At 38.8% G+C, this 26,964-nt stretch overlaps 1 protein-coding gene across 1 annotated transcript in view; it reads right to left on the bottom strand.

Moving 5' to 3' along the window:
• The window catches only part of CCHR12.PART0H20orf85 (chromosome chr12.part0 C20orf85 homolog), a 60,506-nt gene extending 35,534 nt beyond the window's left edge, over nt 1–24,972 (bottom strand). The window contains exons 1-2 of the mRNA XM_044090565.1: nt 24,618–24,972; nt 8,160–8,241 (exon numbers count right to left, since the gene is read on the bottom strand). Of these exons, the coding sequence (XP_043946500.1) occupies nt 8,160–8,241; nt 24,618–24,685 (150 nt within the window). The 5' untranslated portion in view covers nt 24,686–24,972. The remainder of the gene's footprint in view (nt 1–8,159; nt 8,242–24,617) is intronic.
• Nucleotides 24,973–26,964: the final 1,992 nt, after the last annotated feature.

The raw sequence follows: 26,964 nt of genomic DNA, 5'->3' as shown, positions 1-26,964 counted from the left end.
CATGGAGGCAATCATGGTGGAAAGGTAGTATGAATGAGAACCACCAAAATAGGCTGGTAATGTGAGGACATCAAAAAAAGAGATAGATGGTAGTGAAAAACCTGAAGAAGAGTCATAGCTGTTAGAAGGTTACTGGACTTCCTGTGGAATGCATTACTTCAAAGAAAGAAATGACTGATAGCAGTAAGTCTAAATCTGAAACACAATTGTTGAAAAGTACTGGATATCCATTAGAAGAATTTGGAAGGATTAAAAAGTGAGAGTTGCAACAGTCTCAGCTCTTAGACCTCATTTTGAAAAACTTACATGAAGAAGTCAAGGAGGTACTTGATCATCAAGGGGAGGGAGAGGCAATACTCTGGGGATGATGGATTGCTATATGAAATGGACTCCTGATGAAAGGCTAGAAGAAGAAGAAGTGACACAGATACTGATAATTTCAAGGGCCTACCATATGGAACTTTTGACATTGCCAGTAATATTTTGTTTAAGGTGATTTGGGCATAAAACCCAGAAAAAGAAGACTTAAGCAATGCATGTCCTGTCAGGCATTATAAAGGACACAAAAGGGTACTACAACATGTGACAGTATTGCCAGAAGGTTAGCAAGACAGAAGATAAAGTGACTGTTGCTTTTATGCAATTGCCTGTTATGAAGGAACCACTTCAGAAGGTAGCAATGAAGACCGTGGGACATTTTAGTACCCAAGTACCACAGACATACAGTGTTGGTGGATTATGCTGTTGGGTATCTTGAGGTGGTGCCTTTACCCTGTATAGAGAAAATGAAGATGACAATGCTTTATGAAGATTTTTCAGCATGGTGGACGTTCTCTGGGAGATACTAGCAGACAGAGAAGCTAACTGAATCTATATTGAATCACCGATCTGTACAACATTGATAATTAAATGCATTGAAACACAGCTCATTAAGGCAGCCGGCAGTAATGTACCACTAAACTAAACAAAATTCATAAAAATAGTGTTTTTCCGGAGGGGCAATTCCCCTGTAACTACACACACTCATAGCTTTAAATATACTGACTTCAGGATCACATAACAGTGGGGAAAAAGGTTATTTCCTTTACTCCACAGAAACATACATCATGCCATCCTGTGTATGTAAATGGAATATTCCCACTCACTTACAATGCTGCACAGAAACAATATATACTTTATTTGCATATTTCATTTAATTGGTGCAAGTACAGTCAATGGAATGAAGCAAAAATACACCTTTATGAAAAATGCACCATTGACAAAGTAACTTTCTACTGCTACCTTTATGTTAAACCTGATGATTTGCTTGTTGAAACACCATGGAGTAGAGCAATTAAAAACTACCCATTACCATTTCCAAGCAAATGGTTTGGCAGAGAAGTGCAACTCTATTCCCAAAAACTATAATGGTATTTGTAGACAAATTTAGGTGGGAGTGGGCAAGTACCTGCCCTATCTGCTCATGATGTATACAGAAGTACCCCAAAAATCCACAGGTTCTGAACCATTGGAGTTACTGTTTGGTCACAGGGGGAGGAGGTATCTTGCTTTAATCAATGACAAATTGGTAAGTCTGATTCCTCCAAAAAGTATGTAGAGCACCACGTAGACAAAGGACATAAGAACCAAGCCAAACACTAAACAGGTTTCTAACAGGGTGTCTGATCAAGTCAAACAAATCATGTGGGAAGAACTACAGGAAATATTAAATTTGGGGTAATCCAGAAGCCTAGTAGCTCCTATTCCTCACTATGGTGTTGGTGCCAAAAACAGTTTGGAGCACCAGATTCTGTATAAACTACAGAAAACTAAACAGTTGCACAAAAGCTAATACATACCCCATGCCCAAGACAGATAAGGAAGCTTTAGAGAAGCTACGTAAGGCAAAATATTAACCACTACTGGTCAGATCAAGTGTTAGTGGCAGATATCTGCAGTAAGGGATAGCTCAACACCTGCTTCCCTGTCTGGGCTGCACACATGAACTAAAATGCCTTTAATATAGCCTAAGGGCTACTACATCACTGAGGAATTCAAATATTTACTGTTATAGGTTTTATAACGGATGTTATTCAAGTTATGAAATGTAGTAATTAATTAGTTCTGAAAACGTTCTGTTTAAATGAATGAAAGAAAAAAGTGTTTAACTGCAATAATAAGTTTTGATTCTGTTACAATTTTAGCTTTCTGGGCAGTGTGAAGTCTTTGTTCACCAACGGACCTCAATACGCACTGGATATTTTTGGTTATTAGTGTTGTTCAGTGTGTTGACACTTTTTGCTGGTTTGAAGAATGCCTCAGCAACTTTTCTGACATTAGTGGATCACACACTAAGAGAAGTTGAATATTATGCATTACTTACACAGAGGATACAGGCAATTTTAGTCAATCCTAGCAGGAACATATGCAATATGTAGCCAGCTCCACTGACAGAGGGATAAAGCCTTGACTACAATCCATGCAACCTTAGTTCAAATAGTGTCTCAGGTGCCTGCTGGAGCTGGTGTAGAGGGAAAGAAAGAGTGATGTGGGCCTGCTGGGTCACCTCTTGTCTCTTTGAGGAATGAATAGGCTTTATGGGGCAGCAGACAGAGGGAGCCTGATAGTCACCGAGATGGGGGTGGGGGGGGGGGATCAGCACAAAAATATGAAATATGTCATCAGTACTAGACAGATTAAAAAGGGCTGGGTTTACTGTCAAAATAAACAAATGCCAACTAGGAAAGGCAGAGGTTTCCTATCTTGGTTATCTGGTGGGTGTTGACAAAATTCAGCTAGAGCCTGCCAAAGCACAGGCTATCCATGCATGGCATACCCTAGTTACCAAAACAGGGTAAGTACTTTCCCTGGAACAGTGGGATATTAGAGGAAGTTTGTCTCCCACAACAATACCATAGCCATACCACAGATAGAAATTACTCAAAACAGGCAAGATAACATTATCTGGACACCAACCTGCGAGCAAGGATTATAAAAGCATCAATAGCCATTGAGTGGATGCATTGTAATATCCAGAGTCATGATTACAGACAGAAATGTGAGTAGATGCTTTAAACCACAGGGTAGGGGCAATGCAGTCAAGTTTCTCCAAGGGAGAACAGCTGATAGTATACCTGAGTCAGAGACTTTAGTCAAGAAAATAATTGTATGCAGTTGGACAAAAAGAGTGTTTAAAAACAGTGTGCATTATCAAAAACATTCAAACCACCTGTATAGTAGGAAATCCACAGTAATCATAGACAATAATCTGTTAAGTTGGTTTTGCAGCGCCAGTGAGTAAAACATCAATATTCATAGATTTAGTTTGGGGTTGACATCTTATAACATAATGATCCAGCATACAAGTGGCATCAATAATGCAACTGAAAATAGCTTTTCTTAGGCAGGAAACTGGATATAACTTCAGCAATAATTCCCTTTACCTCAAATTTTGTTCCTTGAGGGTTTTTCAACAAAACTCGCTTGAGTCTGAGAAAGGAGAAGATGTGTAAGGAAAAGTGTCATAAACTCGAAATGCTACCGATCCTTCCAAGGAAAATGCATGAGAATTACATTAAGGTTTATTACAACTGTATCAAATTAAAAATATAAATAAGAGTTTAAAAGATAAAATAAGCTGCACTGTACTTGCCTTTTCATTGTATTGCAATATGTGTCAAAAAGTGTATAAACCAGTATATAATTGCATCTACAACTGTGAAAACATGTTACAGTTTAAAAAAGACGTTCATCCTTGCTTTACAAATGTGTGTACTGTTTCAAGGTTAATGTTTCTTGGAGATGCTGAAATAGTTCATTGGTTACTTCCTTATTTGTATCTGTAGATTTCCTAAATCTTACTCTTTCCCTTGGATGTATAATTTTGGAAAGAAGAAAGTACCTTGCAAACTCTGAACCAAAGCAAAAGCCAAAGGAAATCTTGTTTTTCACATACAAGTAGACAAATGATTAACAGGGAAAGTCCTGTAATTTCGTTACCGGATTTGTCTGCCAGACCATACACTGCCTACAGGGACTCTGAAAATTTGCTCTGATTCTAAAAGCCAGATAGTAAGGGTATGGCTTATTTCTTTCATTAAAGCAATTGCCAACTAGTAAGTTGATAGTGTTTTCTGAACATTATCTCTCTTTTTACCTTGTACAAGTTCTGAACTGTTTGCATATTTATTCGTAGAATAAATGTGTAACTTATTTATTCCAGCTAAAACAAATAAAAGGATTTTATTGTTCTATTTGAAAAGAATGTAGATTTTGGTTTATCACCTTGAGGATTCACTGCATTTTACTGGTGCCCTTTTAGATGTATGGTGTCTGCCTTTGAAGGATGACTGCTCGGAGCTAATTGGAACCATTTAAATAATTAAAAAATGGCTTATATCAATGGTGAATATTAAGGTGTGTTCTTGGTTTGCTAGTTTTGACTAACTGGTGATAGCAATACTATAAGCTTGGAAGGTGATTATTGGTGCTGGATAGTTGCCATTCCCCCATTCTGGAAACACTGTGTGAGTGTGTATGCGGAGTAAATCTAGTCCAGTTTTAATTACTGTTGCCCACCTCTATGGCATAGAGGTATAAGCCCTATGACCCAAGTTCAAATTGTGGTTCAGATGCTGGATGAGCCAGGTAGTGGTGGGTGGGAGTAAGTGGTTTATGATAGTTCCCTGTACTGGGGATAGGAAGATGATGTTCCTGTCAAGCCAGCTTGTTTCCATGCAAGTGGAGGCATGCATGCTACCATTGGTCTTACGACTGGGGAAAGTAGGACTGATGATCCCAAACTGTTGATGGTAGTCCTCATGGGTGTTTGTGATCCCAAGGCTGTTGATGGTAGCCCTCATGGGTGTTTGTGTGTGTGTGTGTGTGTGTGTGTGTGTGTGTGTGTGTGTGTGTTTGTGAGTGTGCACATGTGTGTGCTTGTGTGTGTGGCATTAACACGTGTGTGTGTGTGTGTGTGTGTGTGTGTGTGTGTGTTTGTGTGTGTGTGTGCGTGTGCGTGTCTGTATATGTGTTTGTCATGTACAATTAGGGGGAGCATGCAATATGTTGCTGCTGTGATGTGGATGCACATATCAAGGTTAAGGCAAAAAAGACACATCCTCACTATGGGTATGCAGGCAAGGACATAAATACCACCATGCCTTCCCATATGATGGCTCCTCACCCATTTTACTCTCAGTGGAGAAATGTGCTTGATGGGGAACAAACAGGCTGGGCTCACAGAGAAGTTGTTTGATGGTCAGCAAGCATGGCAGGAAAGAGCACCAAGAAAACAGGTTTTAATTGCTTTTGAATTAAAAAGTATTGGACTCAGTCAACATTGACTGAAATTCTGTGGAGGTATTGATTATAACTTTGAACTATATCTATATAGTGTAAAGCTCATTTAGATGTGGCAGGACTTGTCTGTAACCAAATGGAGTAGTGATCATTTACTGTAATGCTTAAGGCCAACTGCACTTTTAATATTTATATCAGTGCTTGGAGTCAAACTGCAAATTGCTGGTTCTGCTTACTAATGGCAGCCATCTGGGAATTAAAAACAACAGCCCCTGACATTTATAGAAACCTTTTTCAGTTGGGAAGTGGGTAAATCCTTAACTGGTCCATCTGGGACCTGCTCTGGGGGAGTCTACAATATAACTTATCATCCTCTGGGAAAAGGTATAGGATACATCAATACATTTACCTAAAAGGTCAAGTGCTTTAGACTCTTTGTTTAGATGGTGAACTTCCGGGCTCTGTGTTATGAGAGATTTCTTGAGAGGTGCTACTGATACTAAAGTATATGATTTAGGAGTCTCTGACCAGAAATTCTAATCCTTTGGATGGCACAATGCACAATCTGCCTTTTTAAGCATGAGGACCTCCATATTAGGCATATCCCATGCAGCTTTAGTAGCAACTTTAAGAAATATCTGTGATAAGTGCGACCACTCAAGGAAACTGTTGGGAAGGTCTAAAATTAAGCTGCAGCATTCAATACAGGGATTACACAAGTCCACTTTTGCCAGCCTCCTCCCCTTTTGGTGTGCCATTTACAGGACTTGCTTGAGCTTGGAAATGTTGAGGAGATGGGGGAATTAGTGTTCTCCTTGTCATTGTCCAGGTCAATCATGGGAGACTGTGACAGAATCCATGTGCTTTCTCTTGCATGTAGCTGCCATGTGAATCTGAGAAGGAGGTGACTCAAAGGATGAGAAAGAGCATCTACTGGAAGGAGAAGTGAACAAAGGGAACTCCTGCAGATCTTGAGCCCTACTGTCCTGCACAGGAACTTGGCAGCATGGAGGCTGACCAACAAAAACGTCTAGAACTGCAACATAGGCTAACATCAACAAAGAGCACATAAAAGAACAGTACTTTAGCGTCAAAATGTGTTGGCTTGGGATCGATGTCATGTTCAACAAGGGCATTGGACCTCAAGCCAACACTGGATAAGACCCCATCCATTGAAAGAGTCAGGAAAGATCCCAGCACTAAAAACATATGCACCAACATTAACACCAGAGCCTCAACACTGAGGGAATCAACACCATAGTTAATATAATCACAGTCAACATAGAGATGGCCAATGCTGAAAACAGTACAGACTGAAATGGCATTAGCAATGCAGCTGTTAAAGCTGATCATCTCAGGATTGATGTCAAAAGGGTGGGTGCTGACAAGGAACAGCCTGGTGTCCCAGCCTAGAAAGGTAAGGCAGCAAAGTGGTCTCTATTCCCAACACAGAAAATAGGTAGGAACGAGAGAGCAAAAAAAAGCTTTTGCAGTTTTCCCATAGTCAAAACCAAGATCTACAGGAGGAGTGCCTAGCCTCGGCTTGATGATCTTGGCATTAAGGATTAAACAAGTCTAATTTCTCTAACCTAAGCTGACACCATTGTCATTGAATAAGTAAGACAGATAGCCTCAATGAAAAACAGAAGGAGAACACCCAGTTATTCTTAGAGTAAGAGAGGAAGAAGGTTAATCAATGGCTTGACTAGGCACCTTTTAACTGGAGATTCCATACATGCATGAGCCACCTCAGACCGAGGACGGGAAATGTGAGGTCTACTTATTTTAGCTTTTTTTCTCCCTTTAATGACTCTGCAACCATATTTTTAAAATATGTTGAGTCTGAAGTCAAGTGGTCATGGCTGAGGACTTTTCTAACAACCCAAATTCATCGGTTTTAGGCTCTAATGTCATTTTGAGTAAACACAGCTGTAATCTGTCTTTTCCATATCAGAAATACCACACCTAGAGGGAATGTGGGACTCCCCACAGAAAAATTACAAACTTTTTGTGCCTGTTCTGTGGAGGAATCTTTTCTCCACAAGGGCACCAGTAGAAATTTCACCCCATTATGGGAAGGAGGGCGATTAGCAAGTCTAGCAAATATTTTGTCTAAGAAGGGAATATTAACAATAAAGTAACTGCTCAAAAGGTGTTTGCACACAAATGCAAATGTTCTTGTGTAGACAGTGGCAAAAAGTCATGATAAAAGCAACTGTACATAACACAATTAAGCGGAAAAACAAAGTGAACGGTAGATGAAGAGGCTTTTAGAGAATGTTAAACTAACCTAAAAACACCACAAGAATGTAATAGTTCCTCAGAGGAAAACAGAATAATTCTTGAATAAAAACTATCAAAAATGGTAAATGACAACAAAAAAAATTGACGAAAGTCATTTTTGAGTAAATATCACTCACAGACTGTTTTTATGACAATATGGAAAATAGCAGCCCGAGGATATTTGGTAGGTTGAAGGACAGCAGCACAGTATTATGAAACAGGAGAATACTATGTAACCCGGGAATGTCTGGATTGTTAAGTGTTCCTGATACCTGCAGCCTTAGCTACAGAGGAGGGACCCATTCCTATCAGAGCAAATGTTCCCCTGAACTACATGAGACCTTTCCAGAAGTGATGCAATACTGGTGATGATAGACTTAGTTTTGGCAAGTGTGGTGAGCTCTGCTCTTTCTGTATCATCTACCACTGCTGGATCAAGTGATCAATAACCATACCCAAAGCATGCCAAGATGTATGCAATCATGAAGGTTACAAGCTAATTTCACTTTTGCTAAAGGAATAATGACTTGACTCTTGGGATGTGAGGACTCATTTGCTTCCAATATTTAACAAAACATACATTTAAGGTACCATACCTCTTGGTAAGATGTTTTCAAGAACCCCCAGTCATGTGGCCATTTCTTTGCAGCCTCCAGCTCAGAAATAATACGAGTTCTCCTATAAAAGACAGCATTAAAACAAAAAACTGTTGTAATGTTAAGCTAACAAATCTGGTTACAAGACAATGAGAGACAATAGAGGACTACAATCTCAGGATTAAACAAAGCTCTAATCCATTACTGTTTTTTCACTTATAGTTTGACAGAATGCTATTATTTACTCAAAGAGTTTTTTTTTTTTTTTTTTTTGCACATTCACTGCAGGGCTTTTTGCATTTAACTGTCCTATTAACTAGTTAAACACTTTTTTCAGTCAAGTACTACACCTGGAATGATATTTATTATTTATAGTTTCTTGCAGGAACTCCCTTCTCCACTTGATGCTTAGTATATTTCCATGAATATCTTTATATAGACGCTAACAAACATTGAAAGAATGAGCACTATTATGAATATAAATGTAATATATTTACTTTGTCCTGAGACTGAGTTCTAAAAAAGTTAAAAATAAAAAAAACATGTTTGTATAAGTAAGATCTCTAGGAATTAGAATTTTCATGGTTGAAATATTGACCTTAAAATTGAGATCATACCTGCCCCTTCCATGGTGCAGAGGAATAAAGCCCTTATTGCCATCCAAATGTCCTGCATTTGATTAATTGGGAAGAGAAGTGAAAGTAGAGGTACCAGGAGGATGGGAGTAAAGTAGCTATCATCTTGCACATCTTGGGGGGGGGGGAGTTTAGCTTGGCACTTGGTTGACACCCATTGGGATCTCTGCGTGGTGTAGCCTGTGGAGTCTCAGTCAGAAGGACATGCAGTTGATGTGTTGCAGCATAGGTCTGAAGCAGTGATGTGGGGAAGCTTGTGTGCTGATGACTGGCAGACTGAGGGAGTATAAAAAAAACTGACATCATGCCATGGATGTCACATATATCACATAAACTGGGCAGGCAGACTCATTGACACTGTACATCATGCCAAGAGATGTGATTTATAAACAGACTTCAGAATCTATAATCAAGATCTCAGTGCATCTCAGGGTGAGATGAAAAGCACACTCAGAGGCATCACAGTTCACTATTAATTTCAGTGTCATAATAAGCACCGCTGATGGAAAGCATACTATTTGGGAAAGCTGGGGGTGGGATGGGGGGGCAGGTCTAAGATATCCAGAATGGTACACAACAGGATAGCACTCTGTGCCCTACATAAGCATACAAAGGAAATGTTTCTCTGGAGGGGATGACATGAATCCAAAGGGCATAATGCATAACAACCTTTGCATCTTTATGTATAAAAAGGCAGTAAGTGCTCAGTGGTGGGGTGAATGCAGTTTATAGAGCATGACAATGGTGCACTTCAGATATTAACATCTCATCTGCTGCTGAGAATGGCAGTAACACACACTATAGTTTTATACATACCTTGGAAAACACATAGAGAAGTTTAAACAGGGTAGAGATGGGGAATAGGGATCCAACATATGGTAAACATGAGTAAAACAGCAAACCTGTATCCCCAGCATATAAAGAGTGTAGTCTGCACTCAGGAGAAAGAAAACAACCTGTTTTTAAAAAGAATCTGGGAAGTGCAAGTTCCACACACTATTTGGTGTCAGTAACACATGTGCAAGGCTGCACAAGGTCTACCTAGGAAGACAGCAGTACATAGTATTCTATTGAATGACCAAGGCCATATCTGTAAAAGTTCATTGGATGACTATGCTTGAGTAATTTAAGTAACAATGGATAAAGAAGTACATAAAAATAAAAAAAATTATGTCCAGTGCAGAAAGTCACACAGGCTGTACATGTGATTGCCTCAACAATGCTTCTGAATTATGTTCAGGATTTCATGTTTTTATAGTTTTATATAATGAAGTCTTTACTGTACCGAACAGTGACAGTTTGGAAATGGTTTCTGTTCTGTACTGTTCTGTATTGCTGTACTGGCATTAATGACATATAAAATATGTGACACTGACTTCTACCCAGAAAGAACTCTGGCAAGATAGAACAGTACAATTATGTTCCATCTTCTTCTTCTTTTGTCTTTTCACGGTTAGGGGCCGCCACAGCAGATCACCTGTCCGCTCATGATTGGCAGTAGAGTTTTATGGTGTTGACTTGTTAGCTCAGTGCCCAACCTTCAACGGAAGGCACACACATGCACGCACTCATGCCTAGGGCCAATTTAGAGTGTCTAATCCACCTACAGCATGTCTTTGGGATAATGTTTGAAATCTAATACAGTTTTTAAATAACACAGGCATTCTGCAGAACAACGTAACAAATTCTCACTGTTTGCTAGGAAGTAAACAAAACACTATGGTGAAATACAATATTCCAAAGATGTCATCACATGACTCAACTCAATGTTGCTTAAGTGTGTAGTAGGACTGGCATAGCACCTGCATTCTGAGAAAAGAAAGGCTGCAGAGCAAATTAGAGTTTACTGCTGTACTACTGAACAATAGCAGCTTGGCTGATTAACAAAACTTGAACAGAAAGGTACCATGGCCCAGGTTATCTGCATTCACTTGCAAAGAAGCACCTCAGAGTGGCAACTTAAACACTGAGCAGGCCACAGTCCATTATAAAAATGGGGAGGAAAGGGGAGTTAGTAATGGCAGAAGAGGGAGAACGGCAAACAGAGTAACACATACAAGAGCAACCTTAGGGAAGGAGAGGATGGGGGAAATGAAGGGCCCATTTTTGTTTTTTGGAATAGATGCCCACTTTATACTTTATAAGAAGGATAGATGAGGAAAGTAGCAAAGAAATTGTATGTGAAGGGAACAGGGAATAGGGAAGATAGCAGGTGCAGATACACACAAAATGCAGACATAAACTGACCAATATGCTCTAGACACAAAAGTCGGAGACAACATGAAGGATGCAGACTTATAAAAGGAGGACAACTGGTGATCAGGAAATTTAGACTATAAACACATATGGGAAATGACACATAAAGGAGGGGAACTCTATGATAGGGGATAGGGTACAGTACATGGGGGGGGGCAGTCTCACCAGCCCATAGGACATCCCACTCAGATGTCAGTCACATCAGTGGCCAATGTTATGGATAGGATTTACCTCTGATAGCCCGATGGATAGGGCCAGCCAATCAAAAGAATCTAATCAGTTACACAAGGGTATTCCATGGTCCCAGTGCAGAAGTCAAACTGACAGAATACCTTGGATATCACCAGCTGCTGCATGTAATGCCAGGGAGTCCTTTTGGCCACTCTCAGTACAGAAGCCACTGCCTCCACTCCTGACTGGTGGCTGTTTTGGCCACCAGTGAGCCATTCAGGTTGCCTAGAGCAGGTATCCTTTGTGCACTATTTGAGAGGCAGGCCTGGTGACCACTGGTGAGCCAGCAGCAGGTGAGGCAGGTGGCATAGGTCTAGGTGCTTGCCACTGCTTCACAACTTGCACTACAGCTGGACCTGTAGAAGGCTAAGAAAAAAATCAAACATACAATAAATAAAACATATTAGTGCATATGTACCCTAAAAATAAATTAGCAACTGTGCAGAACACCGCTGTCAGGACAGCCTGTCAACCTTCCTGTGACAAGTGACCATATTAAATTCTCTCTCTCTATCCTTGGCTGCTGCAAACAAAAGTAGGGGTAATTCAATAAATGTGGACCTGTCACAAGTAAGCAAACATACTACAGGCAAAAAAAAACAGAAAAAAAATACAATTTTTACTATAAAAGGATGGCAAACTTTCCAAATATTTGATTCCCACTGGCACAGCAGGCCAGGGAGGTGCCTCCCCTTGTTGCTGTAGAAATGCCAGCACTGCTTGGTAGTGCCAGTGATGCCAGTGGCATCACTCACTGCCATGACATGCTGGTGTGAGGCAACCACTTTATCAAATATGCCATAATAATGGCACATCATATGCTCCTTAAAGTCCCTCTGCAGTAGATATAAAAATATCTTTGTTTCCTCGCTGCTGAATCCAGTGCCTGAAGAGGCCACCTCCACTCTACTGCCTTCATCAGGAATATGCCTTGACATCACACGATGCACATTGTCAAGCAGTAATGGTTTTCAGCAAAAGTATCGCTAGTGCAAAGTTATAGCACTAGAGGTTTCACAGACTCCATGAATAAGCATAGTGTGCACATGGCTCATTAGTCCAGGGGCAGGCTGGACAAGCAAGTTAGCACTACCTTGGGTTGAAAGTGTAAGCATTATGGCAATGATTCTGACAGGACTGTTCTATCTTACCTTATTATCATAACTGCAGTGCTACAAGGCTCATTTTAATGTGAAAAAAAACACACATTTGCCATATTGTGGAAGACCACATTATGATGAGCAAGTCAGGAGTGGGATTTCATTCTAGAAGACTTTGAAATGTGATAAAGGAATAGAAAATGAAGACAAGATAGATGATAACGCACTTTCACACTGCACTGAAAAAAAAACATACCTCTCAAATTCTTAGTGCAAGAAATCTGGGCAAAGCCAAAAGTAATGGGGGGACAAAGGCCCAAAAATAGGGACAGATTTTAAATATTTCTCTTATAAACTGAGAAAACTGCTAGAATAACATGATTTGTGTTATAATGCATTTTATGACGTCTATGAAGTCTGAAACTGAAATGCATGTCATTATTTAGAGACTTTAATCCTCAATGTTGAGAGATATGCTGAAAACCTATGGTGCATGACAGCAAGAGGGATAGATAATAAACAGTACATTGGGTAAGGTAACATAGCACAAGGGCATGGCAGGTAAATGTACAGCTAGGTGAGGCCTCACCATGACAGAGATCATAACACAAGGGCATGATAGGTGAATATCCAGTTGCAGGCGTGATGCTGACTATGACATAGAACACATCACAAGGGTATGACAGGTGAATGTCTACCTGGTGGGCTCAGCATGCTATACTATTTGTCATAACAGCATCACAAGTGATTGCCCAACTGGGGACTCAGTGTAACGGAGAACAGAGCATAACAGTATGACAGGTCAATGTCCCCTGGGAGGCCATACTGTAACCTAAGTGTACAGATTTCATGACATGGTACAGGAAAACAATGGCACAGGTGAAGGAATGGGTAAGGCACAGGATGTGCAGAGCACTACTGGACATTAAAAAGGTGCTATAAGAAGATGGTGAGTGATAGCACAAAAGCAGACATGTGTGTGGCCATTGTCATGGACCTGTGAGCACGGCAATGACTGGAAAAAGTTCATTACTCAGGAGAAGAATTTGTTACTGCTGGTCATACACACACAAACACACACACACACACACACACACACACACACACACACACACACACACACACACACACACACACACAGCAAATGTATCCTGGACAAAAGTAAAACCCACAAGGCTTTCTGGGACCAACTTTGGCAGAGAATGGTATTGGACATTAAAGCCATGGTAAGACACTAGTGCAGGTGCATTGCAGGGTCAGTGATATGATACTGCATGTCAACATCACGGTACAAGAAATGGTCAGGAACAGGTCCATCATAGGAGCTAGACTATCAATACAGAAGCAGCTAATAGAGGTGGAAAAGTTCCTGGTAGCCCTGTCCAGGACAGGTGAGTGAACCCTCATACATGGAACAGGCTTGGATGTGGGAGCTGAAAGAAAATGAGCCAGCACGTATCGTTCGCTCTGCCAAAAAACAACTTTATTGTATAAAATTGCTCATATAATGGCAATAAACCAATATATAAACCATTATATTAGCAAACCGGTTTCGGCTAAATTATAGCCTTTATCAATGCTATGTTTTAGAATCAAGTCAAAAAACCCAACCCCACATGAGTACCAAATTTATAGTGCTCATTTAAAGGGGCATGTACCATAAAAACAGGAAAGGTTACAAAACATTAGGGAACAAATGTGTATATATTACATCACTAAACCATATAGAATCTATATAATATCTTCAATATCATGAAAAATAGACATTGGAATATTACATGAATCAACCTGTCTCATTTGTTTTTAGTATACTTACAAATAAATATACAATAAATTGGTGTATGAATATACAACAACAATGAGACATGGAATCTGTATGGAAATATTACATGTCCCTAAAAAATGAAAAATAATATGGTGACCAACCTATTTCAGTTATTGTTTGAATAGGTACCTATATACCATAATATAGCATATGAAAAATCTCATAATATATTACCAATTACACTCTCAAATGTATCCTATATTTCAATATTACTGTCCCTAAATAATGTTGTATAAAAAGAAACAAATGGTACCTAACAAACACCCCCACCATTGGCTTTATAGTATTAAAGTTCATGAGATAAACCTATTCTAGAATGTTTAGTCCAGGTCTAAATAAACCACCCAATTTAGTTATCCACATGTTTTCCATTCGATTTAGTTTTTGGTGCCATCCAGCTTTAAAGCCCCTATGTAGAGTTATCCTATCTATAACAACAAACCTAAAAACTGCAGATGCATGCTCCATGGTATGTTTGAATAGGGCATTGGCAACACGTTTATTCTTAATGTTCCCCTATTCTGAATTTCACTGGTCTAGACGTCTGTCCAACATAAAATGCAGAACAGGTACAAGTTGCCAAATAGACAACCCAATCCGTACTGCAATTAGCAAAAACCCTTATTTCACAAATTCTGGAGGTATTTTTGCTAGAAAATTCTTTGGTTTTTTGCAAATGTTGGCAGGCCGTACAATGGCCACAAGGATAGCAGCCCACTAATAATTCCCCAGATAAAGTTCTTTGCTGTGAGGGACTTGGAATATATCTTTTATAGTGTGTAAAATATGAATTCATATTTCTTCCCCGCCGGTAAGAAAATTGACATTGTTCAGGCAACACACTACTTAAAACATCTTGTGACAAAAGAATTCCCCAATGTTGATTAATAAGATCTCTGAAGCAATTCGTATTAGTACCATAGGTTGTTACTAGACGTATGGGTTGCTTACTATTCTGCCTCATAAATTCCCTATCCTCTGATTTATAACACAACAATTCCTGACGTGTCAATCTATTAGTTTGTCCTACAGCATTAGTTAGAAGTTGAGAGTCGTAGCCCCGTTGTGAAAATCTGCGAGATAAATCTAGACTAGAATCAAAATAATCCTGATCCGATGAACAAATACGTCTAATTCTCATAAATTGAGATTTTGGAATATTGCGGATGATGTGGCGAGGATGTGAACTATTGGCATGTAATAAAGTATTGTATTTTGGGAATTTTCTATGTACAGTAGTAGATAAAGTATTGTCTGCAAGTTTGGAGACCTTAACATCCAAAAATACAATATCAGAATGTTCGATGTTAACCGTAAACTGAATGCCAAAAGTGTTGTTATTCAAATAATCCACAAACTGGGTTAAACATTCCTTCTTCCCACGCCACACCATCCAGCAATCGTCTAGATATCTACGCCAGATGTCCAAATATGATAGAAATATATTATGGTGAACATCATATATATACTTAACCTCATAATACCCCATGAACAAATCTGCATAAATGGGTGCAAAAGAAGCACCCATCGCAGTTCCCTTAATTTGCCAATAAGCCTTCCCTTGATAATAAAAAATATTCTTTCGCAACACCAGTTCAGTTAATTTAATAAAAAAGTTGTTAAAGGCCAAGGAGTAAAGGTTGGATTGATATAACCAATAAGAAACCACCAAAATTCCCTGATCATGTGGGATACTTGTATACAATGAAGCCACATCAAGTGTACAAAGCAGCCAATGAGATTCCAATTGAGAGTCATTGATAATATTGAGAAATTCGGTGGTGTCCTTAATGCGGGACCTAATGAATACCAGCAGCGGCTTCAGATAGAATGTCAGAAATGCTGACAATGGTTCCGTTAAGGAACCCCTACCTGAAACGATAGGTCTGCCCGGAGGGTGTAATGGGTCTTTGTGTATTTTGGGTAACATATATAGGTATTGAGGACTAGGCTCCTCCACTTTGAGTTGTATACCTACCTGCTGTGCAATAATACCCTGCTGAACCGACAATTGCAAAAATGCATCAATTTCTCTCTTAAAAGATGGAGTAGGATCCATACTTAATTCCATGTAAAAACTGGAATCTGCTAATTGTCGCAGGGCTTCCTGGTTATATGCCGAATGATCCAAAATCACAACCGCTCCTCCCTTATCTGCCATAGTTATTACTATGTTATGGTTGTTCCTAAGCTCAATCAGGGCTTGCCTTTCTGCTGCAGTTAAATTGTTATCAGTGGGCTCATACAAATTAGAATAATGTAGCTCTTTCATTATACATTCTCTAAAAATGGACACATGTTTGTTCATGGGGGGAACAAAATCTGATTTTCCGAAACTAAAATCAGATGACCTTTGAGTATTCTCATAGTCTGCAAAAAAAATTTTAAGGTTAAGTATTCTACAAAATTCATCAACTTCTTGTAATAATTGAGTTTCTGAAACCAATGATGAGGGTACAAAGGATAATCCTTTATTCAAAAGTTGTATGTGTACAGAAGAAATTTCAAAAGAGGAAATATTATGAATGTTATCAATTACTTCACCATTTGTTGTAATAGGGAATGTAAGGTTAGATTGCCGGAATCTTGTTCTATGTTCCCTGCCACCCCGCCTCCTACCCCTAACTCTAAAGGGGGTGGCTGTTTCCTTTTCACAGCTGGGGACACCTGGCAAGAAAAACTTTCCCCATCTGTGGCAGAGGAAGTGTCCTCCTCAGAGGTAGCATCAGACGTGGCCTTGTAATGTCTCAAAATGGACCTTGGTCTTTTTTGTTGGTATTAGTATGTTTAGAATCTTGAAATCTGGCTGATTTCTGATTTACAAAAGGTTTCCCTTTTTCATAGTCCATCAGATCACGATTAAACTTATTGATTTTTCTTTTAGTAAGCTGTTTTTCCAATATGGAAAGTTCCTTAGCCAGGTCTGAAACATGCTGTGAGTATGACACCTCTAGTTTGAATTGTTCTACCTCCCCACACAAAGTTTCAATTTCTGTGAGTTGACTCTGAATTGTCCTTTCATAGTAACGTAATAAACAATCAACAAAGTGCATGGAGGATAAGTGTTGTGCCTCTGCCCATTCTCTAGACAATTCACTGTCTATATTGGCCACAAGGGGTTGTATACGAACCCTTAGTCCCCTGGGGGTAATGTCTTTAATTTTGTAGGCTTTGAAAAGTTTTAAATGCCATACATTAGTACGCAAGGATTTCATGTGTCTATTAAGCTTAGAAAACATATTATTGCATTGGAAATGACCATCTAATGTTGTGTTCCTGGAATCAGGTCCTGATGAAATGTTTAAGCCAAAAACCTCCAAATTATCTTGGTCGGCCGAAAGCCCCTTCAATATATCACTAATATCCATGGCTACACAATATAAAACATATATAATATAGCCTCACAAAATTATCGAGTGACCACCAAAAGCAAACATACACTTGTAATAATCAGTGTGCAATATGAATAATATTGTCCATAATTTGGGTCAACCCCCAAACATATTGTCATTACACATTGATCATGTCAAAAAATCAATAATATAATTATCTTACTATAAGTGGCCAATAACCAAAAACAATGACAGACCTTCGTCTCCAAATACTTAATGAATCTAATTATTGAAACTGCAATATATAAAGCCAAAATTCCACCACCAATCCAGAATTGGATCTAAGGAACAAGCTCTAAAAAGTTATTGATTATTGCGTATTAGGTCAAAAAAAGAGAAGGGGCCGACTTACGTCTCTGCCTATCTGTCAAACTTTAATACTGCATATTGCCACCGTAAGAACAAGATGATTTGACATAATCATAAAATGTTAAGGATACAGCCTTATATGGACCCCATGGTCCTATGGTACTGAATAATACTTAATGTATATTGGTTGCAAATCGCGGCCACTCGAAAAATTGTGTCTCACTTAGGCCCCCTATACATATGATTATCAGGACCTGAAACCAAGTCACAATATGTACCTATAAGGTACCCAAAATCATATATAGTGCCAATCCCTTTATGCACATAAGTCAGTGATATTCAAAACCTTAGCAAGACCACCAACATCCAATAATATCTTCTCAAAAACTTATGGCCCCTAATAAAGAGAAAATATTAACTGGAATTGTCACAAAAAATATAATCGCGTGCTTTATATGATATGCATAGTCCCCCAAGAATAGACAAATAGAGCACAACATTGTTTCAAATGTCCCTGGAAACCAAAATATAAACCTAACTAAACTAAAAATTAAATTGGTTCATGGGCAATGTACAAACCCCTAATGGTTGAGCCAGATGCTCAAAAAACAATTTGACCCAGTTACAACCCAATGTTCCAAGTTACTAAGTCAATGCCATCAGACCCAAGTGATTCAATGTGGGAGCTGGACTGGTGATAACTGCCTGAGTGTCTGCATTCACTTCAACAGGTTAGTAATAGCAAGTACGTTTTACGTTGTAAACTGACCTGAATGAGAGAATGAGTTTTGCAGAAGAAAATGAAAGCATATCTGTTCTCCAGGTATATTCGAGCTGCAGCTGTGATATTGTGCCCTACAACATTTGTATGTGCATATATGCTGTCTGCATAGGTGGCATGCACCTGTTTGTGTGTCACAGGATGGGAAAAGCAATGCATACTTTCCAACACTGCCATATGTATGTTATCTTTATGCTTTAACTGCTTCCACTGGTGCAGGGTCCAGCATGGTAAGTGCCTGCTATCAGCATGTCTCCTGTGGTTCACAATTATGGCTATATGCGCATGGCACAGTCAAGTGATACAGTGACACTGTTAGCAATACTAACAATGGAGAGCATACTCATGTCCCCCACATATGAAGTTGCAATGGTAGGTAAGGACAAACTTCTGGTATCATGCAAGTTTAGTGCTGAATAACCTGCTAGTACAAACCCCACCCAGTCTACACTTGAGTCATCACCACAAATGGCATCCAAGAGCTGGAATGCCTCTGATGTGCATGAATCCACTATAGGAGCGAGGCATATTGGTGGCAGTTTCCATCACTGCTTCAGATCTTTCCTTGGTAGATATGCATTTCAGTCACTACAGCACAGACTGATACTAAACACACAATGATAGAAGGAGATTGAGAGCATGCTGCATGGTCTGCATGAAGACATACAACAAACAGCACTATGGACTGGCAGATGCCATACTACGTATGCAAAGGGACACAGGCTATACAGATTTGGAGCAAACAAACATGCTCTGATCACAGGTAGCCAATGTGGCATTTATTAGCTTATCCATGGGGCATGTAGCAAATGTTTAACAGTGGCATTTATTAGCTTATCCATGGGGCATGTAGCAAATGTTTAACAATGTCAGGTTGACAGTTAAAGGCTGAAATTACACAGATGATACACATTATTCCAATGTAGCCTTCACAGCAGGGCATAGCTTATCTCGTGGTCTTGGCTCATGGTGCTCATCTGACTCCACCCTTAGTATGTTTCATCAAGCAGGCCAAAACTGTTCCTGCAGATCCACACTGTCCCTATGCATCCAACTTTGAAACTGCAAGGCCACACAGTACACTTGGTTGATGTTCATAATATGGAAGTTCCACCACGCCAATGGAGGATGTAACCATGGACTACCTTTGACTTGATACCTGCCTGAGTAGCTACTGCATCAATCTCCCATGACCGTTACTCAAACCTTTCACTTTGCTCCTCCCTCCTTCTTAAAATAAAGATGACTTTGCCCTGCCCATCCATCTAGCCTGTATGGATAAGGTCATGTATGACGCACAGTGTGGCAAGTCAATGTACTATAATGTACAGCCTTGGTCTATTAATGCACAGATCAGTTGCATTCTGTATTGTCTTTATCATGGCTCACAATTGAAGACCAGACCAAATCTCTTTGCCAGTGCTACAACATATTGTGCCCATCTTTGCCTTGTACTAGGTGATGCTACAACTAGTGCCTCCAATGACTTTGAGTCTGATTCTCATCTGCTGCTGCAACTGGTCTCCCAGGAGGTCTGCAATGTTCCCAATTCATAGTTCCTTGTGTATTGTCATGTTGTGTAACATTCTGAACACAGAAAACACATGACTGCAGGTCTCAGGTACACAGTGATGTGCACCATTGACTGTATCTAAGCACTGGAAGCTTTCCTTTAGGATTCCAAACACATGCTCAACACTGATTCATGTCTGTGCAGTGTTGTACATCATCTCATCCATGGGCTGGGTGTTTTGGATGGAGACCATCATTCAGAGTTGCATGGTATATTCAGCATCACTTACAACACACACACCACTGAATACCATTATAAGTGGCCTGCTGCTTAGTTAAAAGTGGCAACTGCATATCCTGGTCTACATATATGGGAATGTTTGCACCTACCAACTACAGGACCATGTGGGAAGTCACCACACATGAAATGTTGGTAGAGATTGCACATATGCCAGATGTGGGAATCATGGGAACTGCCTGGGTGTAGTATGCATACACTGTGGATTGCACACCATGCATTAGTTGATGGACTAGAATGTCTTCCAACTAATGTACTGGAAATATGTGGAGAAGATGGAGCCTTGATGGCTATGTGGTGGTATTAATGGCCACAGGGACCTTAGAAAAAAATGGGCTATATTGTAAAATGCCTTCATGGGCTTGGCTTTCTCCTCTGCTGTCTGGAGAAACCATATATGCTCTTCCACATGCTGCAGCATCATGTCACAGAACTACTGTAGGATTTACTAGTCTGATACTGGCAAAATAAAACTAAAAACAAGACTAAAAGTGCCAACAAGCAAGATAATCCAACAGCTGTAAAAAATATCCGAAAGTGTAAAACACCAAAAAGCTACAAGTTTATTGAGCGCTTTCATCCCTAAAATTCTGGGACTTCTTCAGAATAATTATCATGTACAAAAACTGAGTATAAATAGATCAGTCAATTAAACAATTATGTATGTAAAATAATTAATTAAGCTTATTAAAACCAAATTTAAATAAGAAACTAGTGTTACAATGTTTGAGGTCTTGTATTTAAAGCAGGCAGAATTATAATATTCTCATTTAACCTAGGCTCTGTTGTGGCATTCAGTTTTAATTGCTACATTAATTCACTTCTTTCTATCTGCAACTCCCACCATTCACCCCTGGGATTCTTGGGGATTACTTCAAGAATGCCAAACCTGAACTTAATAAACCCTTGAGATTCCAAGGAATGCTTGTACAATGCAGTATTCATATTGTGATTGTTAATTGCATACAAATGCTCATAAATTCTTCTTCTGAGTTGTCTTTCTGTTTTCCCCACATAATAAAATTCACGTTTTACAAACAGCTATGTAAACAATACCTCTAGTGGCACAATTCCCATTTTTTTAAAATATCAAATATGGCACATTTGGTAACTCTAAAGTTTGCCCTTTTACTATGTAACTACATTGTGAACAAGTGGCTTTTGTATTATGTGGGAATATTAGCATTTGGTGTTTGAGCAAGAACTTAAGATTCCTTCCCATTCTGTACACAAATTTAGGACCTTCTTCTATTGATTGCATAAGGTCACTGTTCATTCTAAAAATAACAGAATTTTAAATCATAATATCCTTAATCTCTCTAGAACCTTCACCATATGTTAAGACCGTGTTATTAGTAAAAGTCTGGTCTACATAAGGTCTAGAGAAATTTAAGTTCTCCCTACCCAAGCCTAGCAAGGGTGTAAACTTAGTACCCCACCCTTGTATCACTTTGTGACTAATTCTATACATTAAATCACTTGGATGGCCTCTTTCAAAAAACATTTGTGCTGTTTTAACAAGTTCAACCTTACAAATATCCAGGTTGGAACACATTCAAGCAGCCCAACCAATTATCCTTTAAAAATATTTCTTTTATTGTACCCAGGGTGACTCCTTTGGTAATCCAAATAATTGTTAGAAAATGTTTCCTTTCTGTAGACTTTAGAAACAAAAGTCCCTTTAGTCAAATCTTTAGACAAAGTAACATCCGAATACTCAATACTAACATCTGAACAGGTACTGGTAAATTTAAGAAATGAAGAAATACCATTTAAATAAAGAATAAATTGTTCATTAATCAATGTCTTGTCTCTCCACAAGATCAATAAACCATCCAAGTAACGTAAATAAATCACCCATTCCTCCTGAAATTTAGATTTAAAACATATTTTTCTTCCCAGGGGTACATCACTAAATTTGCATAAATGGGGGCACAACCTGCCCCCCTAGCTACACCCTTAATCTGTTTGAAAAATTCCCCCTCAAAGGAGAAAAAGTTGTTGTCAAGAATTATTTCCATATTTTCCAAGACAAAATTGACCATAGTGTTATTCAATTGGGTCAATTGCCTGATAGCCTCAGTAAACAAAATAAGTCCTTCATTATGGGGACTAGAAGTAAAAAGATCAATAATATCCAGAGTAATAAAACTACAGTCAGAACTAAACCATTAAGGCTTCATTCTTGAAAGAAAATCCCACGAATCTTTTAATAAATAATCAATAGAGGCCATAGTATTTTTCAGCAGTCTATCAATAAATACTCCTAAAGGGTAAACTGAACTATCATGTGCCACTATTATACCTCTAACAGAGGATTCAACACATTTTTATTAACCTTTGTAATACCAAAGTTTATTACATTGGTTAAATGTTGGAGATTTTTTATGATACAGACAAATACTTAGAAATTCCACAAAATGATAGCACATAGAAAGTCAACTTTTTCTTAAAGATGCTTTTTTTCAGGGAGTCATTTCAGAAGACTTATTTAGTTTTCTTAAGAATGAAGATCCACTTATTCCACAGGCCTTTGGTATTCCATGCCTTGTTTTTAGTTTTATGAGTCTTGGTTATCAGGGCTAGCTCTCACTGAGTTGTTTTGATACTGGCAAAATGCATAATATGTCCCATTTCACATGCTGAAAGGTCTCTGTAGCAAGGATGGTTAACACTACATAAAACTTTGTGTCCACTGAGTTAGGCAGTTTACCCATCTTCCTTAATTAGGCAACATGTGTCTATTAATTCCCACATGGTGCCTCTGTCCACACAGGCAGCAGTTGACAATGTCCTGTTTGTGGAAATGATGATTTGTTAGCTGCTGGTGGACCCACCTGTGATGTGAAGGTTGGTGATGATTTGCAAACTCTGACAGCACAGCAGCCAGTAATGCTTGCTTTTTAACTAAGACTGCTGCTATTCATAGCCTATTAATACTAGTTATACTTTGTACAATGAAAAATCTTTTAGTTCAGAATAGATGAGCACGGTGGATCTTAGCATTGGATTTACATTTCTCTGAATTGCACTGCTATATTTAATTTCATCACCATTGTATATATGGTGTCATTATAATAATAACATTCATTTGCAAGCCATTAGATAGCATTTGCATACCTTGAGTACCATGCTATTTCTCCTGTCGAACAACTGTGCTACATGTCTGAATTGCCCCCTCTCCATCACCTCTCATCACATTATTTGTGTATGTTAACACTTTGCATTAAATATTTCTGAATACCTCCCTCATGAGGTCTAGATAAACCGATTAAGTTAACAGGTAGACAGATACGGCTCTAACCAGGCGCTGCACACTAAGCTTAAAGGGACAAACGTGAATTGAGTCTGCAAACTTCCTGATCTACCATGAACACTGTACAATTATTCCATACATTACTCTATTTCTTTTTCTTTATCTTGCATAGCATGTATTGTGCAAACTTATACTGTTCTATCGGAATCTGTGGACGTTGCAGTTGTCTGATTCTGTAATTAATCAGAAAAGAAAGAATTTTTTTTGTTGCATTATAATCCACTCATTTCAAATTTTACATTTCCTTTCATCTATTTAACAGTAGTATATACCTCAGGCTCAAGTCTTGGCTGTTAAATGGTGTCAGGCCAGCCCACTTACCTGGTTAACAAATGTACAAAGAAGCAAATAAATACACAAACATATATAATAAGAAATAGCTAAATACACCTAGAATATGCAACTGACTGCATTAAAAGCAGTGTTAGTGATCACCATGCAAATATTTTATCTCATTTACAGACTAAACCTGAGCCTTCTTGATTTCTGTTTACTATTCCTAAAGACCTCTGTGATTCATATTTAAGGCAGGGTGAAAAACGCAGAGAGCAACTATTAGTCGAGAAACAAATCTGCTGTACACTGTTCCTTAAACACTGGATTTTCAGCCTAAGTCTTGGAGAAGTGATAGGTGTATCTTTTTTCCTGCAGTATATTTCCCCAGACGTTTTACAGCTTTTCTTTTATTTGTCATTTCAATGAGGTAATTTCCCCAAGTAAAACAATAGTAAATAAGCAGGTGATAACAAGAGACGCATGTACACACACGCACACACGACAAATATAAAACTTAATGAACTTGCCATATCTCATCCTGAGCTACAAAGTTGCAGACTTTCTTGGACTCTGGGTTAGTTTTAGGAGCTGCCATCTCTCTTGTCTGAAGTTTTAATGATCCAGTTTTTACACATAAACGCTGCAGGTGTCACTCGGGAAGATCATAAATAAAAGACTTTGTTTACCGTTGCCAATGACAGCAACACACCGGTTAGCGTCACGTCTTGTCAGCTGCAAAAAGCAGCCTAGCTCAGCAATTTTAGTTAGTCGGTTATTATATGTTATTGTAAAAGCAGTCTGTGTTTGTACCCAAATGTGGGCAGTGGAATGCACTTTTTTCCTCCAAGACCCCTCATATGGCTGACTATAGGGCCTTGTTCACATGACAGTAAGTAATTACTGGAGTAATAAGCGGAATTCCACGTTTTATGTTTAGATGCACCTAGTTGTGATGGTAACGACACAATAAACAGTTTGCAAGGTGCGTTGAAGTGCTTTGTCTCGTGGTGAGTTGGTGCTCACTACGTTTCTTGTTTTTCTCAGTAATACCTAATAAATATGGAAGCGCTAGAATGGCTAACAGATATCTAGAAACTCTAAAAGTTTAAATAATTATAAAAAAATGAGATTAAGGGGTAGAAGAAACTATTAATAAAACAAGGCTATTGAACTTATAGGCGCTCTCAACCAATCAGGGACACATTTCAACAGAATCAGGGATAAATCCAGAAGAAATCAGGGGCAGTCAGGGACACTTTCAAGTTATTAGTGCTATTAACTTGAGACATTGACAATATCAGAGAATATGAATTCATATACATTTTATGAAGTAAAAGAAGTCTATGACTCTTAATTATTGTCATTAATCATTAAGTGTGTAATTCACCACATTTCCTCCAAAAGTCAGTAGTTTTAGGAGGGAATAAGGAGGACAGAGCTAAAATTTGAGTCAAAATCAGGGACTGTTGAGAAGTATTAGATCTCTTAACCTTCCGTCTTCAAAAAATGTGGACCACTTCCTCTAACAATGTGGAACAAATGGGCAAAATGTGGACCACTTACTAACAACTTCAACTAGTCAGTCCACAGGAAAGTTAAAAAGGATTACTCGGTGCTTAAATTAAGTTATTTTTAACGAATGAATACAATTCAGTATAATTTACCTTAACTATTAGCTTAAAAAGTCTTGCCAATGAATGCGTGACAGACCTTTCAATGTGGAGCAATATAGAGCATGGACTATTGAAGAATGAAAACGAGAAACATTCTTTGTAATGAGATACATTAAAGAAGTACGATTGCAAGGCAAGTCAGCGGAAAATATGCCATCCTAAAATTAAAACTTGAACATTTGGAAGGTATTACTACTTTTACTACTTGTCCTTCTATTTTGCATGACAAAGCTTATATGAGAAAATAGGGGGTGGGGTTGGGGGTGCTGAACATGGTGAATATTTTCTGCTTTAAACACAACTAACAAATGTTTCCTAGCTTTCCTCTAAAATTTGCTGGTAACCATAATTCTAAATTTGAAACAGTTTGATATGGAATGAAAGAAAGAACCCACTTTTATATCAAGACTTTATTTTTGTAATAAAGTGAAGCCGGGTTCTTTATATTTACTGAATGTGGGTACAGTTCATACCTCTCATCCTGTTAAGGTGCAAGTGTGGAACACAGACAGCAACAATGTGGGATAAACAGTCAAAATGTGTCTCTGTAATGCAATATCACATCTTGTAGGTTCATAGGTGTGTACTAGGTTAACAACCACTGGGGTCTTCTTAAACCTAGCCATGCATCTGAAATATCTGACACGTTCTGATAGCCTTGGTTTATAGCAGGGGCTTGAGGGATAAAACATTTACAAGCAGGGCCTGGGACATGAACCATTTACAAGCTGCCACATGTCCATTAGAGACATAGATGCCAAACCAAGGGTGAATTTCCAGTTCCCTGTCCAGTTGTCCAAGTTAGACTTGAATCGGGTTAAGGAGCAGCTGTGCTTCACATGGATGGGAAGCCTTTTCCAGAGAAGGAATACTTCCTGGGATACATACATGCCTCTTCAGGAGATCCTATTCATAACACAGGCAAGGTTTAAGTCTTTAAAATAGGTAGCTGTGGTGCTGTTCATTTTGTAGATATGCAGGAGGTCCATCAGAGAAAGTTCTGAAGGTGCCTAGTATGCAAAGCATAGATCTCCCCTCAACAGCCTGTAGGAGACAGAATACAGGGATAGGGCTGTGAGATGGTCTGCATGGGACATCTTATTTATGTCCTGTATTCTTTTAGTGAGGAACGTCTGTGAACATTCCAGTTGTTAGAGATGCCTGGTTAGGTACATGCTAAAGGGGGCATTGTACTCAGTGA

Source organism: Protopterus annectens, chromosome 12.part0 (assembly GCF_019279795.1).
Source record: "Protopterus annectens isolate FY-2018-M chromosome 12.part0, PAN1.0, whole genome shotgun sequence".
NCBI lineage: Eukaryota > Metazoa > Chordata > Ceratodontiformes > Protopteridae > Protopterus > Protopterus annectens.
This window is presented reverse-complemented; position numbering and strand designations above follow the sequence as displayed.